General features: G+C 46.1%; 1 protein-coding gene across 1 annotated transcript; it reads left to right on the top strand.

The window, feature by feature from the left end:
- The first annotated feature begins 3,892 nt into the window (after window positions 1-3,892).
- Window positions 3,893-10,484, top strand: LOC116037678 (P2Y purinoceptor 6-like). Its single transcript, XM_031306757.2, has 3 exons — window positions 3,893-4,345; window positions 8,018-8,952; window positions 10,091-10,484. The coding sequence occupies exons 1-2, from the start codon at window positions 3,894-3,896 to the stop codon at window positions 8,943-8,945; spliced, it is 1,380 nt and encodes a 459-aa protein (XP_031162617.2). The 5' UTR covers window position 3,893; the 3' UTR covers window positions 8,946-8,952; window positions 10,091-10,484.
- The last annotated feature ends 8,952 nt before the right edge of the window (window positions 10,485-19,436 follow it).

The raw sequence follows: 19,436 nt of genomic DNA, 5'->3' as shown, positions 1-19,436 counted from the left end.
ATTTGGTTTTCATCTTGTGTGTAAACAAAATGAAAAAATAATTTTGCACCTGGCTTTATCATATGTTCAGATCTATCTATCGAAAATATATGCAAAATCGCACATATTTAATGAGAAAATGCCTAATTTGCATAATTAAACATACAGATTTCAAAAACTTGTAATACATTTTTTTTATATACTTGTGTAAGTAATCAACTGAGGAAGTTTCATGGAGATATGTATTATTTTAAAATGTTAGCCTATTCACCTGTAGTGTCTCGCCTTAAAGAAAGAACAGGGAGAATGAAATATAACTGCAGTGCAACCTCCTTTCAGCGTCCAAAATTACTCCACCTCCACCCTGAAGAAGCATGTTAAAGTAAGTTATTTTTTTAATTAGCCAAGGGTAATTGTCTGCTGTAGTTTTACTGGTCACCTTGCTATTTTATAGTTGACGTGCGACTTTACATTCTCCTATACGTGCTGATTTACTAGCCTCAGAGCCGTTGAAAGACTGACTAGCTCTGTTTGACATGCTAGCTAACGTTAGCTAAAATTAGCTTGTGGTAGCTTAGACTGCGGTTAGATTTTTGTAGTATGCAGTTCAGGACTACAAATACAACAATCTATCTGCTTGTTCAGGTACACATTCAGCCAGTTGGAACAGAAGAACACACCAGAATAGGCCTGTTTAGTAAGCTGGATGTGATTGCATTCCTACACTTATAAATGCAATTCAATGTGGAAGTAATCCAAGTATTCAGAATACGTTACTCGTTACAAATTACATTTTTGAGCATGTACTCTGTATTCTATAACGGTAGGTTTCCTCACAGCGAAACACCAAGCAAATTTCGGCCAGCGAAAAAAAACAACACGCCAGACCGCAACAGAACAGCGGCTGCTAGGCAGCTAGCAGAGAGGGTTGAAGCTAGGTAGCATAGGTAGCTAGCAGGTAGGTTGCTAGCAAGCTATCGTTGCTATTGTAGCTTGTGAAATCCGTGTTGATACAAGCGTCAATGTTCGCCAACAAAACATGTAATCAAACAAATGCACAAGTAGCCTAGCTGCCTGGCTAGGCTTACAATGAAATCCAATGTCCGAACATGCTAGCGATTAGCCTGTCGGCTAGCTGAAAAGTTTGAGTGTTTAAACTAACATCTACAGTGGTCTATTTAGTGGTGTAAGTGCCCTGACTAAGTTCCTGTGACATATAAATCACAATTTGTGTTGATACAAGTCCCAATGTTCGTGTAGAAACATTTTAATCATATACAAATGTTCATGATACAGCGCTGATGACCTCCGCCATCTTGGTCAGACTTTTTTTGTAACTCCCGCCTCCAAACGCAAACACGCGGACCTGATGGTTCTCGAGTGGTTCTCATTTGAATAAAGTTTTTTTTTTGTTTCTCTTGCCTCTGCGATTCGCTCTCATCTCGCCCAATCAGGGCGATTTTCATCTCAATGAGAGCGAAGCGAAATTTCACGGAATACGTTTTGAAAGTATCCTTCCCAACACTGGTCGGCCAGCGCGTCGCCATGCAGACTGTGGCGAAGGGCAGCAACACGTTCTCACACTCATCTCGTAAAATATGGACGCTTGGTCAGGTGCCTCTGTCGTTCTTATTGACGCTAAAAGTCTCCTTTAGCGCTATAAGTAAACGCTCTTGGTCGGGACTATTGCCGTCCCTTTAGCGCTGTAAGTAAACGTGCTTGGTCGGGACTATTGCCGTCCCTTTAGCGCTAAAAGTAAACGTGCGTGGGTGGGCGTACGGTTCCGTGACACGCGGGAGGAAAGAAAAAAGCGACTATAGCAAGTGTGACAAGCGGGATGCAAACCCCGCTCTCCTGGTGAAAGTCCTGTGTTTGATTAATGCGATACGCATCCCACTCACGCTCTGACTGCACCAAAAACCACCTGATAGGCAACGGTTTGAATCCAGGTCGAGTCTGTACAGCGTTGTCGCTTTAGATCGCGTTCTTCACACACACAGAGGAACACACACACACACACACACAGACACACAGAGGAACACACACACACACACACACAGAGGAACACACACACACACACACAGAGGAACACACACACACACACACACACACACACACACACACACACACACACACACAGAGGAACACACACACACACACACACACAGAGGAACACACACACACACACACACACACACACACACACAGAGGAACACACACACACACACACACACACACACACACACACACACACACACACACACACACACACAGAGGAACACACACACACACACACAGAGGAACACACACACACACACACACACAGAGGAACACACACACACACAGACACACACACACAAACACAGACACAGACACACACACACACACACACACACACACACACACACACACACAGAGGAACACACACACACACACACACACAGAGGAACACACACACACACACACACACACAGACACACAGACACACACACACACACACACACACACACACACACACACACACACACACACACACACACACACACACACACACACACACACACACACACACACACACACACATGACTGCAGAGGACAGCTCCGTTAATGATTCGGAGGCTAACTGAGGGAAACATAGTCATCAGCAGAAACGCTGCCGGCGGTACATTGTGAACAAGGTTTTCCAAACTAATGAACCGTGTGCAGGGGGAATAGAAGTACATTTACTCAAGTACTGCACTCAAAGGGTAACTACTAAAAGTTCTGTTGTTGCCGCTGACAGACTCAGATTATTATTCTAAGTGTCTGACAACATTATGAAAGGATCCCTACAGAGATAGACCTTTTAGTTAAAGAGTAAGATAATTTTGGGACATGTCTGCATGTATTGAGAAAAGAGGAGAACCTTTACTGTAACAGAGTATTTTCACAGTAGTATTAGTACTTTTACTGCAGTAATAAAGGATCTGAATACTTCTTCCAGCCCTGTACTTGTCTCATTTAATAGTTGACAACTAACCAATTAATCTTTGTAGCTCTACACTGTCTGTAAGCTTTTAAGTATGTATGTAAGGAGGGAAGGAAAGAAGAAGGGAAGTACCTAGGGAAGGAGGTAAGGGGAAATCAAGAAGACGAGGGAAGGGAAGAAGGATGGAAAGAAGAGGTAAGGAAGGAAGAATGTAGGGGAGGAGGAAGGGAAGGAGGCAAGGATGGAAAGAAAAGGGAAGGAAGGAAGAAAGTAGGCGAGGAGGAAGGGAAGGAAATAAATACAAAGAAGGAAAGGATGAAAGAAGAGGGAAGGGAGCATAATGAAGCAAAGAAAGTAGAGGATGTGTAATCTTCCACCGTTGCTCACGTTTTATTTTCTTCTGTTTGTCACAGAACCTCGGAGTCCTTGGCGAGTCCTTGGCGAGTCCTTGGCGAGTCCTTGGTGAGCCCTTGGCGAGTCCTTGGTGAGCCCTTGGTGAGCCCTTGGTGAGCCCTTGGCGAGTCCTCGGCGATTACAAACAGACGGACGGCGAGATGAAGGAACACTCGGAAACTCGAGTCCGGCAGGGCAGCGGAGATGACCCCAGAGGAACCTGAACCCAACGATTTGCTTCCGGACGCGAGATTTCAGCGACTGTGGTCGCTTTTTTTCGCAGTTGACTTTTTTTTCAACTTTTTGTCGTTTTTCAGCCTTTTTGTGTAGTTTTACGATAATGTTATGAAATAAAACAATGTAGTTGTTTTTTTTTTACTTTACTTTCTATTAACGTTTTTTGGCACTACTCTAACAGTTCCTGTCACCTTTTTTCAACATTTTTGGCATTTATTTCCTTATCATCTTAAACTTTTCTTTACTCGTTTGGACCGCCGGCGCCCCGAGCGTTTGGCGAACCAGCTCTTCCTGAAATAATCTTCAGAGGTTCATGATGGGACTGAGCCAAGTCTCCAACGTCACTCCAGACATTGCTTCGGCGGCAGCAGCGAGCATCCTTCCCAACGCCTCCGGCACGTTTCCCACGTCGTCCCTCGCTCCACCGTCCTGCAGCATCGACGAATCCTACAAGTACGTCTTCCTGCCCGTCTGCTACTCGCTGACCTTTGTCTTCAGCCTCACGCTCAACTCGGTGGTGCTGCTGCGCTCCTGTGCCAGCGGCGGGAACAATAGCGGCGCGCGACGCTGGAACACGTCGCTGATCTACATGGTGAACCTGGCCACCACCGACCTGATGTACGGCTTGTCGCTGCCCTTCCTAGTGGCCAGCTATGTGATGCGGGACAGCTGGGTGTTCGGGGACTTCATGTGTCGACTCGTCCGCTTCCTCTTCTACTTCAACCTCTACTGCTCCATCTTCTTCCTCACCTGCATCTCCGTGCACAGGTAGAGATGATTCAGCCGATACCGAGAACCGATCAGATACCAGTGTGTTAAAAAATACATATATTTTATTATGTTTTAACAGCTGTGTACTACTATCCCTGCATGGATGTGATATGATTGCTGTCATTGTTGTTGAACTTGTGAAACATGAACAAGGTCACAAGACGCCCTGAAACAAGCCAAGTTACCACCGGTAGGACGCCCCCAAAACAAGCCAAGTTACCACAGGTAGGACGCCCCCAAACAAGCCAAGTTACCACAGGTAGGACGCCCCCAAACAAGCAGGTAGGACGCCCCCAAACAAGCCAAGTTACCACAGGTAGGACATCCCGAAACAAGCAGGTAGGACGCCCCCAAACAAGCCAAGTTACCACAGGTAGGACACCCCCAAACAAACCAAGTTACCACAGGTAGGACTCCCCGAAACAAGCCAAGTTACCACAAGTAGGACACCCCCAAATAAGCCAAGTGACTACAGGTAGGATGCCCCGAAACAAGCCAAGTTACCACAAGTAGGACGCCCCGAAACTAGCCAAGTTACCACAGGTAGGACGCCCCCAAACAAGCCAAGTCACCACAGGTAGGACACCCCCAAACAAGCCAAGTTACCACAGGTAGGACGCCCCAACACAAGCCAAGTCACCACAGGTAGGATGCCCCCAAACAAGCCAAGTTACCACAGGTAGGACACCCCCAAACAAGCCAAGTTACTACAGGTAGGACGCCCCGAAACAAGCCAAGTTACCACAAGTAAGACGCCCCGAAACTAGCCAAGTTACCACAGGTAGGACACTCCGAAACAAGCCAAGTTACCACAGGTAGGACACTCTGAAACAAGCCAAGTTACCACAGGTAGGACGCCCCCAAACAAGCCAAGTTACCACAGGTAGGACGCCCCGAAACAAGCAGGTAGGACGCCCCTAAACAAGCCAAGTTACCACAGGTAGGACGCCCCGAAACAAGCAGGTAGGACGCCCCGAAACTAGCCATGTTACCACAGGTAGGATGCCCCGAAACAAGCCAAGTTACCACAGGTAGGACACCCCGAAACTAGCCAAGATACCACAGGTAGGACACCCCGAAACAAGCAGGTAGGACGCCCCCAAACAAGCCAAGTTACCACAGGTAGGACACCCCCAAACAAGCCAAGTTACCACAGGTAGGACGCCCCGAAACAAGCCAAGTTACCACAAGTAGGACGCCCCCAAATAAGCCAAGTGACTACAGGTAGGACGCCCCGAAACAAGCCAAGATACCACAAGTAGGACGCCCCGAAACTAGCCAAGTTACCACAGGTAGGACGCCCCCAAACAAGCCAAGTCACCACAGGTAGGACACCCCCAAACAAGCCAAGTTACCACAGGTAGGACGCCCCGAAACAAGCCAAGTCACGACAGGTAGGACACCCCCAAACAAGCCAAGTTACTACAGGTAAGACGCCCCGAAACTAGCCAAGTTACCACAGGTAGGACACTCCGAAACAAGCCAAGTTACCACAGGTAGGACACTCTGAAACAAGCCAAGTTACCACAGGTAGGACACCCCGAAACGAGACAAGTTACCACAGGTAGGACACCCCGAAACAAGCCAAGTTACCACAGGTAGGACGCCCCTAAACAAGCCAAGTTACCACAGGTAGGACGCCCCAAAACAAGCCAAGTTACCACAGGTAGGACGCCCCGAAACAAGCAGGTAGGACGCCCCTAAACAAGCCAAGTTACCACACGTAGGACGCCCCGAAACAAGCATGTAGGACGCCCCCAAAACAAGCCAAGTTACCACAGGTAGGACACCCCGAAACAAGCAGGTAGGACACCCTCAAACTAGCCATGTTACCACAGGTAGGACACCCCGAAACAAGCAGGTAGGACGCCCCCAAAACAAGCCAAGTTACCACAGGTAGGACGCCCCGAAAACAAGCAGGTAGGACACTAGCCAAGTTACCACAGGTAGGATGCCCCGAAACAAGCAGGTAGGACGCCCCGAAACTAGCCATGTTACCACAGGTAGGATGCCCCGAAACAAGCAGGTAGGACGCCCCGAAACTAGCCATGTTACCACAGGTAGGATGACCTGAAACAAGCCAAGTTACCACAGGTAGGACACCCCGAAACAAGAAGGTAGGACGCCCCGAAACAAGCCAAATTATCACTGATAGGACACCCTGAAACAAGCAGGTAGGACACGCCGAAACAAGACAAGTTACCACAAGTAGGACACCCCGAAACAAGCCAAGTTACCACCGGTAGGACGCCCCCAAAACAAGCCAAGTTACCACAGGTAGGACGCCCCCAAACAAGCCAAGTTACCACAGGTAGGACGCCCCCAAACAAGCCAAGTTACCACAGGTAGGACACCCCCAAACAAGCCAAGTTACCACAGGTAGGACATCCCGAAACAAGCAGGTAGGACGCCCCCAAACAAGCCAAGTTACCACAGGTAGGATGCCCCCAAACAAGCCAAGTTACCACAGGTAGGACACCCCCAAACAAGCCAAGTTACCACAGGTAGGACATCCCGAAACAAGCAGGTAGGACGCCCCCAAACAAGCCAATTTACCACAGGTAGGACCCCCCGAAACAAGCCAAGTTACCACAAGTAGGACACCCCCAAATAAGCCAAGTGACTACAGGTAGGACGCCCCGAAACAAGCCAAGTTACTACAGGTAGGACACTACGAAACAAGCCAAGTTACCACAGGTAGGACACTCTGAAACAAGCCAAGTTACCACAGGTAGGACACCCCGAAAGGAGCCAAGTTACCACAGGTAGGACACCCCGAAACAAGCCAAGTTACCACAGGTGGGACGCCCCTAAACAAGCCAAGTTACCACAGGTAGGACGCCCCGAAACAAGCAGGTAGGACGCCCCTAAACAAGCCAAGTTACCACAGGTTGGACGCCCCGAAACAAGCAGGTAGGACGCCCCCAAAACAAGCCAAGTTACCACAGGTAGGACGCCCCGAAAACAAGCAGGTAGGACACTAGCCAAGTTACCACAGGTAGGATGCCCCGAAACAAGCAGGTAGGACGCCCCGAAACTAGCCATGTTACCACAGGTAGGACACCCCGAAACAAGCCAAGTTACCACAGGTAGGACACCCCGAAACTAGCCAAGATACCACAGGTAGGACACCCCGAAACAAGCAGGTAGGACGCCCCGAAACAAGCCAAATTATCACTGATAGGACACCCTGAAACAAGCAGGTAGGACACCCGAAACTAGCCAAGTTACCACAGGTAGGATGCCCCAAAACTAGCAGGTAGGACGCCCTGAAACAAGACAAGTTACCACAAGTAGGACACCCCGAAACAAGCCAAGTTACCACAAGTAGGACATCCCGAAACAATCCAAGTTACCACAAGTAGGACACCCCGAAACAAGGCAAGTTACCACAGGTAGGACACCCCGAAACAAGCAGATAGGACACCCCCAAACAAGCCAAGTTACCACAGGTAGGACGCCCCGAAACAAGCCAAGTTACCACAGGTAGGACACCCCAAAACTAGCCAAATTATCACTGATAGGACGCCCGAAACAAGCCAAGTTACCACATGTTTTCATTTGAGTTTACTATAATAACACTGATTCAAATGCCTTGTTTTTTTTACATCTCAAATATACGTTTGAATTTAGAACATTCGTTGACAGCTCTGATTTTGTCGTCCGCAGGTACTTGGGGATCTGCCACCCGATGAGGACGATCACTCTGGAGAGCAAGCGCGTGGTGAAGGGGACTTGTGCGTTGGTGTGGATCGTCGTCTTCATCCTCACCTGCCCCATCTTCAGGTTTGCCCAGACAGGATACGTCCGGCGAGGCGGGGGTAGCGGCGGCGATGTTCCTGTGGTTCCTGGCGAGCAGAGGGAAGACGGGAACATCTCTGGATCTCAGATGGTAAACGAGGGAGGATACATGAACTGCTGGGACGACGCCATCGACAAGGAGTTTTCCGACTACGTCCCGTATGGCGTCGTCCTCCACGTGCTGGGCTTCTTCGTGCCATTCGTCATTATCGCATGGTGCTACTCTCAGGTCGTCAGGACGATATTTCAGTCGCTGCGCTCCCCGCCCAGTTCCCTAGAAGGCGGCGAAGGCGGCGAGGACGGCCCGGCGGGCGGCAACGGCGTGACGGAAGGAGTCAGATACCGTGAGAGAACATCGGTGTCTATCTCCGGATCGCAGTACTCGCACTACATCAGGCGGCGACGTAAATCCATAAAAACCATCGTGACGATCACGCTGCTGTTTGCGCTCTGCTTCCTGCCGTTCCACGTGACGCGGACGCTGTTCCTGCTGCTGCGGCGAGGGCGGCTAGGCAGCTGCACGGTCATGAAGACGGTCTCCATCTGCTACAAAGTGACGCGGCCGCTGGCGTCCTGCAACGCCTGGCTCAACGCCCTCCTGTACTTCCTGACGGGGGATAAGGGCGCCCCCTGGTGCGGACCAGCAGAACGAAGCGTCCGCAGAGACCGCCGCAGCGGCTCCCTCTGGTGGCCGCTGAAGATCCTGAAAAAAGAGGACGACCACGAGGCGGCCGAGAAGATTGAAAGAGCGGTGCACACGGAGAACGAGTCCAAGTCTTCGAGGGTCATCGTCTAGAACAGGGGTGTCAAACTCAAATCCACTAAGGGCCACACTGGAAAATAAGAATCACACCAGGGGACAGACATGTAGTTTATTGACATGCTATTATTTTGAAAAAAGTCAAATATCTTATTATTGCTTGTCTCATGTCAACCCGTTCTCATTCCGAACTCGTAAAATAAGGACGTTTGGACAGTGGCTGTCAGTGTCTGATGCGACGAAAAAGGCGTCTTTCAGCGTGTTTGTGTAACGCACCGGGGAGAGCAGCAGTTAGAGAGGATTTAGAGAGTAGTATGTAAGGGAGAATTTCTGCGTGAGGGCGTTTCCTTAAAGCGCTAAAGGGACGGCAATAGTCCCGACCAAGCGCGTTTCCTTATAGCGCTAAAGGGACGGCAATAGTCCCGACCAAGCGCGTTTCCTTATAGCGCTAAAGGGACGGCAATAGTCCCGACCAAGCGCGTTTCCTTATAGCGCCAAAGGGACGGCAATAGTCCCGACCAAGCGCGTTTCCTTATAGCGCCAAAGGGACGGCAATAGTCCCGACCAAGCGCGTTTCCTAATAGCGCTAAAGGGACGGCAATAGTCCCGACCAAGCGCGTTTTCTTATAGCGCTAAAGGGACGGCAATAGTCCCGACCAAGCGCGTTTACTTATAGCGCTAAAGGGACGGCAATAGTCCCGACCAAGCGCGTTTACTTATAGCGCTAAAGGAGACTTTTAGCGTCAATAAGAATGACAAAGGCACCTGACCAAGCGTCCATATTTTACGAGATGAGTGTGAGAACGTGTTGCTCATGTAGTCTTCTCACTTACAATTTTGTCGACATAAAGCCCCAAAAAAGTAAGTTAACCATGATAGAGTTTGGCAAACCAAGCAAAACAAGGATAACATTTTTAGAAGCAGGCTACCACACAGCCGACTCACAGAAACCTGTTTCAGAGCCTGAATATGAAAATGTTCTGCTTCCGGGAGAATTCTCAAAGTCGGCAAATCTGCCAAATTCTGCTTTGAGTGTCAGGTAATTACAGTCTTTTTGGTTTGGCGCACAACTAGGCAGGCCAAAATTTATTGTGAACCTAAATTGATTTGCGGGCCGGATCAAAATCTGCGAGGGGCCGGGTTTGGCCTGTGGGCCTTGAGTTTGACACGTGGTCTAGAAGGTTTTAGAGCCGGTTTCTTTTTGAGAGACTTTAATCAAATCCAGCTGCTGAAGAGGAGATTTCTGAGAACGAAAACCTTTAAAGATATGGATTGTAAAGCTCAGACATTTTGAAGACACTACAGGTGTACAGGGTCAACATTTAACCAACATATATACATTTCCCCAGTTGTTTGTATTACAAGTCTAAAATGTTCAGTGAAATATGCAAAAGATGCATTGTCTAATGCTAACTTTTGGTGAATTTAGAAGAAATGTACAGACACAAATACATTTTATTTCCACTACTCTGATTAAAGATAACGAAGATAAAGAGCCTAAAATCTCAAACCTTTGTTTTGCCTGAAGTGTCTCAACTTAAACCAAAATCTGTTGATATGAGATTCTATAATTAGTTGATTTTTATTTGCATGTTTTTGTGTCTAAGTGACTGCTGGGAACAAAACATTTAAAGTGCCCATATTATGAATTATTGTGTCTCTGGTGCTTCCACACACATACAAACTTTGATAAAAACCATCCATGGTGTTTAGAGTGAGATACGGTTTCTGAATGTGTCCTGCCTTCAGTCTCTGGGTGAGCTGGTCAACATCTGCACGGCTTTCTACGTCACTAGCCGAAACATTTGGTGTGTGCTAACCACTTTAGCTAATACCACATCAGCTAGCTAGTTTCTCCAACTTCAGTAGTACAAGGCAGGATTAGCCGGGAGACTTCTTCTAAATGAGGCCACACTTCCAACTTTGCGTGGAATACCTGCAGAACAGGGACATGGAAGTAGTTCTATACAATTTATTTTGTAGATTAGGGTGAACTAGTGCGTGTTGTAGCAGTGTTTTGCCATTCAGAACAGGGTGGCTAACCACTAGCAACGCTAGCTTCTAGCTAGTAGCTACTGAGCATGTGCAACTCCCAACAAAGTTGGGATAGAAGTGAGATGCCTCACTTTGTAGCTAAAACAGAGAGCTCAACACACAGGGTGAAAAGAGGAGCTGCAGCAATGTGCAGAACAAAAATCTGGGTGAGCTGGTCAACATCTGCACGGCTTTCTACGTCACTAGCCGAGACGAGGGGGCTAGGGGGCTAACCGTTAGCATGCTAGCTCGTTCTCAATGGCAAAACACTGCTACAACACACATGAATTCACCCTAATCTACAAAAGAACTACTTCCATGTCCCTGTTCTGCAGGTATTCCACGCAAAGTTGGAAGTGTGCCCTCGTTTAGAAGAAGTCTCCCGGCTAATCCTGCCTTGTACTACTGAAGTTGGAGAAACAGCTAGCTACCTCTTGTAGTCCTTACCTAGCTACCGAGCATGTGATCTTACCTAGCTACTGATCATGTGATCTTACCTAGCTACTGATCATGTGATCTTACCTAGCTACTGATCATGTGATCTTACCTAGCTACTGAGCATGTGATCTTACCTAGCTACTGATCATGTGATCTTACCTAGCTACTGATCATGTGATCTTACCTAGCTACTGAGCATGTGATCTTACCTAGCTACTGAGCATGTGGTCTTACCTAGCTACTGAGCATGTGGTCTTACCTAGCTACTGAGCATGTGATCTTACCTAGCTACTGATCATGTGATCTTACCTAGCTACTGATCATGTGATCTTACCTAGCTACTGAGCATGTGCGACTGCCAACAAAGATGTTCCAGCAGTGAGAGGTCTCACTCTGTAGCTAAAACAGAGACCTGAACACAGGGTGAAAAGAGGAGCTGCAGCAATGGGCAGTACAACAAAAATATGGTGTTTTTAGAAAATTAAACCATGTAAAACTATTCTGATACAATCTTAAAATACAATTATGAACCTGAAAATGAGCATAATATGAGCACTTTAAAGATATGGATTGGAAAATACAGACATTCCTTTCCTTCCTCTTTTCCAGTAAAGGGTTACTTTGGGGTTTTTTTTCAACCTGGACCGTGTTTGAACCATTAACCAGCTAACGGCCGTAAAACTCCTTTTTATGGATAATTTGCTAATGGCGGCAGGTCGTAAACGCTGAAGCCTTTTTAATGGCTGTTGCTGCTCACGTTGACACACGTCTGCCTGCGAGAAAAACTCAACAGAAACGTAGACGGACACCGAGTTTAAACTCCAAAACCTTCACAAAACCTGGACCATTTTCCCATGTTTTTGAGTCTAAGTGACTGATGGGAACAACAATCTTTGACACTGGTCCAGTATTGAGAATCAAAACAAGTTGTAATGTCACATTAATGGGCAACTACCGTCTGTTAGCGTCGACTAAAAGTTCTGTTGTTGCCGCTGACAGGCTCAGATTATTATTCTAAGTGTCTGACAACATTATGAAAGGATCCCTACAGAGATAGACCTTTTAGTTAAAGAGGAAGATCCTTTTAGTTTAACATGGAACAGCCCCGAAATCACCATCACCAAACTCCACCAGACTCCATGTAAATAATCAGTGATTTTATCATCGTAAAACACACTTCATTCAAACTGGACAGAAACTAAATATAACTACCAAAAGCCATCTTGGTTCATCTTTCCACTGTTCCAACAATCACCTGGTCTGGTTTGGTTGAAATAAACCCTTAATTCACCTATTTACATGTGGAAATATGCTGGCTCTATACACGCTAAAAGTAGTGATTATTTACATGGAGTCTGGTGGAAATATGCTGGCTCTATACACGCTAAAAGTAGTGATTATTTACATGGAGTCTGGTGGAAATATGCTGGCTCTATACACGCTAAAAGTAGTGATTATTTACATGGAGTCTGGTGGAAATATGCTGGCTCTATACACGCTAAAAGTACTGATTATTTACATGGAGTCTGGTGTAGTTTGGTGATGGTGATTTTGGGGCTGTTTCATGTTAAACTAAAAGGATCTTACTGTTTTTGAAAGATTGCAAGACGGAGAACGAGTCCAAGTCTTCGAGGGGCATCTTCTAGAAGGTTTCTTTTTAAGCGAAGACTTAAAGACTGGAGACAAGTGAAAAGGGTCAAAGTTTAACGAAAATACTGTATATCGACATTAAAACGTCCCAAGCTGATTACCGACATTACGACTATTCTGTGTTTGTATTGCAAGTTTTCTGAAATGTAATAGTTGAATTGAAAAATTAGGAATTTCTTCTTAAATATGCACCAATTTGCGTAAATGTTTCCAGAACAGAAATATATAAACATTGGATGAAGACCTTTGGCCTTTTATTGTGGCCAGCCTAAGTCACACCTGTGTAACACGAAGCCGCCATCGTGCTCGGTTGTAAAATCCCATAGACCGTATATATATATATATATATATATATATATATATATATATATATAATGGACCACCAGATCCCGAGTCTCTGGATGGAGACCAGTGAAGGATGTTAGAAGATCTTTCCCGGTGATGGCTGAGCGTTACTGAGCAGCCTCCAACTGAGCTTGAAGACGTAGATGTGACGTGAGCAACCTGTCTGAAAGTTGGAAGTCTTCTGGTAGCTGTGCCAAGAGAAATCTCAATCATTCCCAATCTAGCAGAGACGGAGAGCGTAGGTATATGTAAGGAGATAACATAGACACAGGCTAATTATTGATCACTAAAATGATAGTTAACATTAGTAATTCAACTTAAACAGCTAATGGAAGTCCAAACTGCCTGAGAGCTTCTCCTGTACTATACGGTAATTCCTCTACTATGAGACAGTAAGTCTCGTGGTTATGACCCAATCGTTAGCCTATTTTTATAAAAACGTCTGCTACGGAGCCATAACGTGAGGTACAAGGTAATGGAGCCTTGTATACATTGTCGTGTTTCTTTAGAAATAAACAACGGACAAATAGAGTCTTTAAACTCTTCAGATGTAAAGTTATTCTCTGTCAAAGTGACGTCAAAATGAATGGCAGTCAATGGGATGCTAACGGGAGGTGATGGCTTGGTAGCATCAGAATGGCGCCATAGGAGGTTTGGGTTGTGAGGAGACGCTTACCCCCTTGTAAAATCCGCGAGCAGCCAGACCCACGTGACGCGTTCTTCCAATCAGCTGCCGGTTTTAATTTTTTGGCCGACAATCCAGATTAGCGCCGCCTGCTGCTATGGAGACGTATTACGTCTTGTTTCTTCGGTGTTCTGAGGAACTTTTTGACCAACTCGGGGAGACTGATCAGTCACACTGGCTTTACTGCCGACGGTCAGCCGTCTGGTTGGTGTGTCAGAGCCTTTAACTTTCCTTCCATTCTTCCTTTCTTTCATTTTCTTTCCATCCTTGCGTTCTGTCTTTTCATCCTTCTTACTTTTTCTGTTTTTGTCGGGGAGGGGGTTTAAGCGTTTTTACTGTTTTTACATAAAAAAATAACTCAAACCGATGAATCGATTATGAAAATACTTGTAGATCAATCTAATAGTCGGGAAGGACAGAGGAAAGGAAGGAAGTAGGGAGGAAAGAAGGATGAAAAGACAGAATGCAAGGATGGAAAGAAAATGAAAGAAAGGAAGAACGGAAGGAAAGTTAAAGGCTCTGACACACCAACCAGACGGCCGACCGTCGGCAGTAAAGCCAGTGTGACTGATCAGTCTCCCCGAGTTGGTCCAAAAAGTTCCTCAGAACACCGAAGAGACGAGACGTAATACGTCTCCATAACAGCAGGCGGCGCTAATCTGGATCGTGGGTCTGGTTTCTGCGGAAATTCACAGCCAGACTGTCATGGCGGCTCGTTCAGAATACGATCTCATATTGGACTAAAATAGTTCACCGAAACGTGTTTCTGAAAACATTTTAAGAGAGAAATAGGCCGTGCAGTTGCTGAATCTGTCTTCATTTTCAGTGTTGTAATGTAACGGAGTACAAATACTTCGTTACTGTACTTAAGTAGAAATTTCACGTATCTGTACTTTACTTCGCTATTTAAATTTATGTCAACTTTCACTTTTACTCCACTACATTTCCTAGATAAAATGTATACTTTTACTCTTTATATTTCCACTAAGCATCTTCGTTACTCGTTACTAAAAAAATAAAATTAGAAGAAATGTGTGCGACTGCAATAAGGGAGGTTTGGCGAATCACTGCTCCTAGATTGCATTACGCACGCTCTATTTCAGCGCTTGTTTGTCGCTAAAGGAGGAGGAGGACGCACAACTGAAACCGCCATGGAAGCACGAGCACCTACTGGAGGACCTCCCGTTACTGTAGACGACCACCCCGACGATAGTGGTGAACTCGGTGAACAGGGTAGTGGTGAAGATAACGTCGTACACCCGTGGCCGTATTTGCAAGAAAGGTTTCTGTACATTGGAATGAAAGATTCTTCCTACCGGATGATTAAGAAGATATGGGAACCCTGAATATGCTTTATGCTTTACTATAATGGTGTTTTTCCATTACATGGTACCTGCTCGCCTCGACTCTACTCGCCTCGACACACTGTGCGTCCGTTTTCCGTTGCAGATTTTAGTCCCGCCTCAGCGTGGCTGGTCGTCTTGCCGGCTCGACGCGCACACCAGCACACAAGTATAACATCAGGCCACTTGAGCTTGTTTTACAGTTCTGTGGAGGCTCCACGCAGAGCTTTCTCCGTAGCCTGTGTAATATGTGGCCTGATGTATATATTTGTCAGCTGGTGTGTGCGTCGAGCCAGCATGTGTGTGTGTACGTAGGATACGGTGAAAGCTCTGCCGGAGCCTCCGCAGAACTGTAAACAAGCGGCGCCGCAGCAAACTGCCGTGACCTAACGCGACACACACAGAACGTTGAAGGTGTGTGTTGTTGCCAGAAGACACATTTAGTTTCTAAAGAAGCTGGAGGCAGAAAAAAAAAAAACAGCTGGCTAAACTGTTTAAAAATAGCGGGTTTGTTCAGGACACCCCCGTCTGTCGCTTTCACGTCACCTTTTCGGCTCGCCTCAGCTCGCTGGGAACCTCGACTGAGGAGGTACTAAAAAAAGTACCTGTTAGCAGGTACCAGGGACTTTTTTTCGTAATGGAAAACCAAAAAAGGCGAGTAGAGTCGAGGCGAGTCGAGCAGGTACCATGTGATGGAAAAGCGCCATAAGAAAGCCACAATAAAGTTCACAATAAAAGTTCTAACCGCTTGCTTTTTAAAAAACAAAACAAAAAACTTTTTACTTTTACTTCAAATACTTAAGTACATTAAATATCAGAAAATTACTTTTCATACTTAAGTACAGTATATATCAGATACTTTAAGACTTAAGTAATATTCTAAAAGGTAACTTTCACTTCTACCAAAGTCTTTTTCTAGTACGGTACTTGTACTTTTACTCAAGTATTGCTTTCTAGTACTTTATACAACACTGTTCATTTCAGATCAACAAAGGTCAGTTTAAAAGATTTTCATCAGATTTTGAGAGACTTTAGTCACGCTCATCCCGCTCGTTATTTCCACCAATCAGATTGGTCATTGAGTCCGACTGCCCGCCCTCCGATTCCACAAGTGAAATCGGCCCAAATGAAGGCCGACGGCTCCTCAGACGGACGACGGCACGGAGCACACCGGACAGACTCGAGTCACCGACCTCGCCAGACGGTCTGACGGCCGATTATCGGCTCGGTGTGTCAGCGCCGTTAGAGACAGCGGTGCTTTGAGCTTAATCCTAACAGAAGCCGTGTTCACCGTCGTAGTTTAGTGTTTTGCATGCTAACGTTCGCTAATTTCAACCCGGTCTCACGGCAGTTTGTGTAAATGTCACGTTATTTTTTCGGGGAAAGGACGCCGGGAGACGGCCGGAAAGGACGCTCCATAAGCCGGGAGGCGGCCCGCTGGCGACGCGCCACAATGACGGGGTGACGGAGGTTGGGTTTAGGAAAAACACTACAGGGAAAGGGCGCCTCACACGCCGGGAGACGGCCGCGGGGGACGCGCGACAATAACGGGACGGTTGTGATTAGGAAGACTACGGGAAACTAAACGCCACACGCGGGACGCGATCCCCGCTCGCCCGGGTGAAAGTCCCGTATTGTTTGACCCATCCTCCCCCCCGACCAACCTCCCTACGCGGATTTTCAGCTCTTTATTCTACTCCCTACCATGTTCGTGCTGTGGCCACGAAATATGCTTCCCATTGAAATACATTACTTCACATGCTCGTGCTGGCCACCACGTAAAAAAAGTTCCCGTGAACACGTATCAATAGATTAAAAATAACGTGACATTTACACAAACTGCCGTGAGACCGGGCTGCTAATTTGCAAATGTACAAACATTTAAATGATTTGATGGCGCCTGTAGGAGCCATAAATTGGGTTTGATTAGTCTTTTATGATCTTCTTTTTTTTTGCACTGTTGTGTATGTGCACGCGCATAGTGACGTCGTTGGTTACTGTGGCTGTCACCGGGGCTGTGGTGTCTGTATTAGTGCGTGTGTGTGTTCACCTGTGCGGGGGCTGCAGAGTGTTTGGATGGTTGCTGCAGGGTGAGCACGTGGAGAAACTTTCTGTTGACCGTCACCATCGTTGTCTCCAGTTACTGCACAGTCTGAGGTATCTTATGAAATGTGTGGTGCCTTAAATAGTAATGCTGTGACGCTGCATGAAGAGGAATCCGCCGACACTGTTCTTGATTATAAAAAGGTTTATTACAAGCAAAGATTCAGCATCAATTTTACAAACTCCTGCAGAGAGCTTGGAGAACGACCAACCCAAACCTCAAAATTTGCCGCTCTGCCTTTTCTTTGTGTGCACAACGTATATATATCCAATGCATTGTATCAACATAGGACGTGATTTTGTAAGTATACCATTGGACCAGATAATTGACCAATCAATGCCTGTTATCTGGCACAACTCCAAAAAAGGTCTCTTCTGTCTTGGCGGGACCTCTACTCATGTTAACAATTTCCAGATGTTCTCAGTGAATGTAGAGTAAAGTTCATGCATCTCCTTATACCAACTCTTAAGTCAAAGTGTATAGAATGTTATAGAATGTCAATATACCACAAATGCATCAATTCCAGTAAGTGCTGTTTCTTGCTAAGCTTGTGAAATGGATCAATAAAGACATTCCATCAAGTGCAATGGTTCAGCATGACGCGTCTTCAGTGTAGTCTTAGCCTGCTGCGGCGTTTGGATTAGTTTCTAAATTTATATGCCGCAATAGCGCCAGATGAAAAGTTAGGTGATCACCAAGTTATCAAGTTATGACAATCCTGACGGGAACGTGAATGTCCAAACCAAACAGCACTTTGTTCAGCCTAGGTTGGTTTTAAACGTGCTCTATAAATAAATTGGGTTAGCTTGACCCTGTCTCTGGTCGAGCGTTAACGGGCTGCTGACTTTGCTGCATTTAGTTAGTAAAGACAGAGCCAACACGTGCTTAATAAGTCACGGACTGTTCTTTCTCTCTGCACGGCTTGGCTTCATGCTGCTGCTGCTGTTTTTGGAGGCAGTTTCTTTGTGTATATTTGGACATTTGGTGGCAAAATATGTGGATTAAAGTCTGTTGTTGACATCAGCTGTCTGTCTGTCTGTGTCTATACGCAGTATACCCACTAAGAAAGCTCCAGGATTTTCATACACCCACTTAAAGATGCCCAATGACACGCAACAACATACTTTCCATTATATTTTTGATATATTTTGAATTGTCATCTGTGTTTTTCTTCTTCACATAGGCTAAATAAAGGGATTTCCAACGTAAATTGGTATAAAAGTATCAGAATACAGGAAATGAAGTCGTTGATGCTCAAACTTCCCTGTGGGAGGACCATAGACATATATATAATGGACCACCAGGTCCCGTGTCTCTGGACGGAGACCAGTGAAGGATGTTAGAAGATCTTTCCCGGTGATGTCTGAGCGTTACTGAGCAGCCTCCAACTGAGCTTGAAGACGTAGATGTGACGTGAGCAACCTGTCTGAAAGTTGGAAGTCTTCTGGTAGCTGTGCCAAGAGAAATCTCAATCATTCCCAATCTAGCAGAGACGGAGAGCGTAGGTATATGTAAGGAGATAACATAGACACAGGCTAATTATTGATCACTAAAATGATAGTTAACATTAGTAATTAAACTTAAACAGCTAATGGAAGTCCAAACTGCCTGAGAGCTTCTCCTGTACTATACGGTAATTCCTCTACTATGAGACAGTAAGTCTCGTGGTTATGACCCAATCGTTAGCCTATTTTTATAAAAACGTCTGCTACGGAGCCATAACGTGAGCTACAAGGTAATGGAGCCTTTTATACATTGTCGTGTTTCTTTAGAAATAAACAACGGACAAATAGAGTCTTTAAACTCTTCAGATGTAAAGTTATTCTCTGTCAAAGTGACGTCAAAATGAATGGCAGTCAATGGGATGCTAACGGGAGGTGATAGCTTGGTAGCATCTAAATGGCGCCATAGGAGGTACGCGTTGTGAG

This window comes from Sander lucioperca, chromosome 13, assembly GCF_008315115.2.
Source record: "Sander lucioperca isolate FBNREF2018 chromosome 13, SLUC_FBN_1.2, whole genome shotgun sequence".
Taxonomy (NCBI): Eukaryota; Metazoa; Chordata; class Actinopteri; order Perciformes; family Percidae; genus Sander; species Sander lucioperca.
This window is presented reverse-complemented; position numbering and strand designations above follow the sequence as displayed.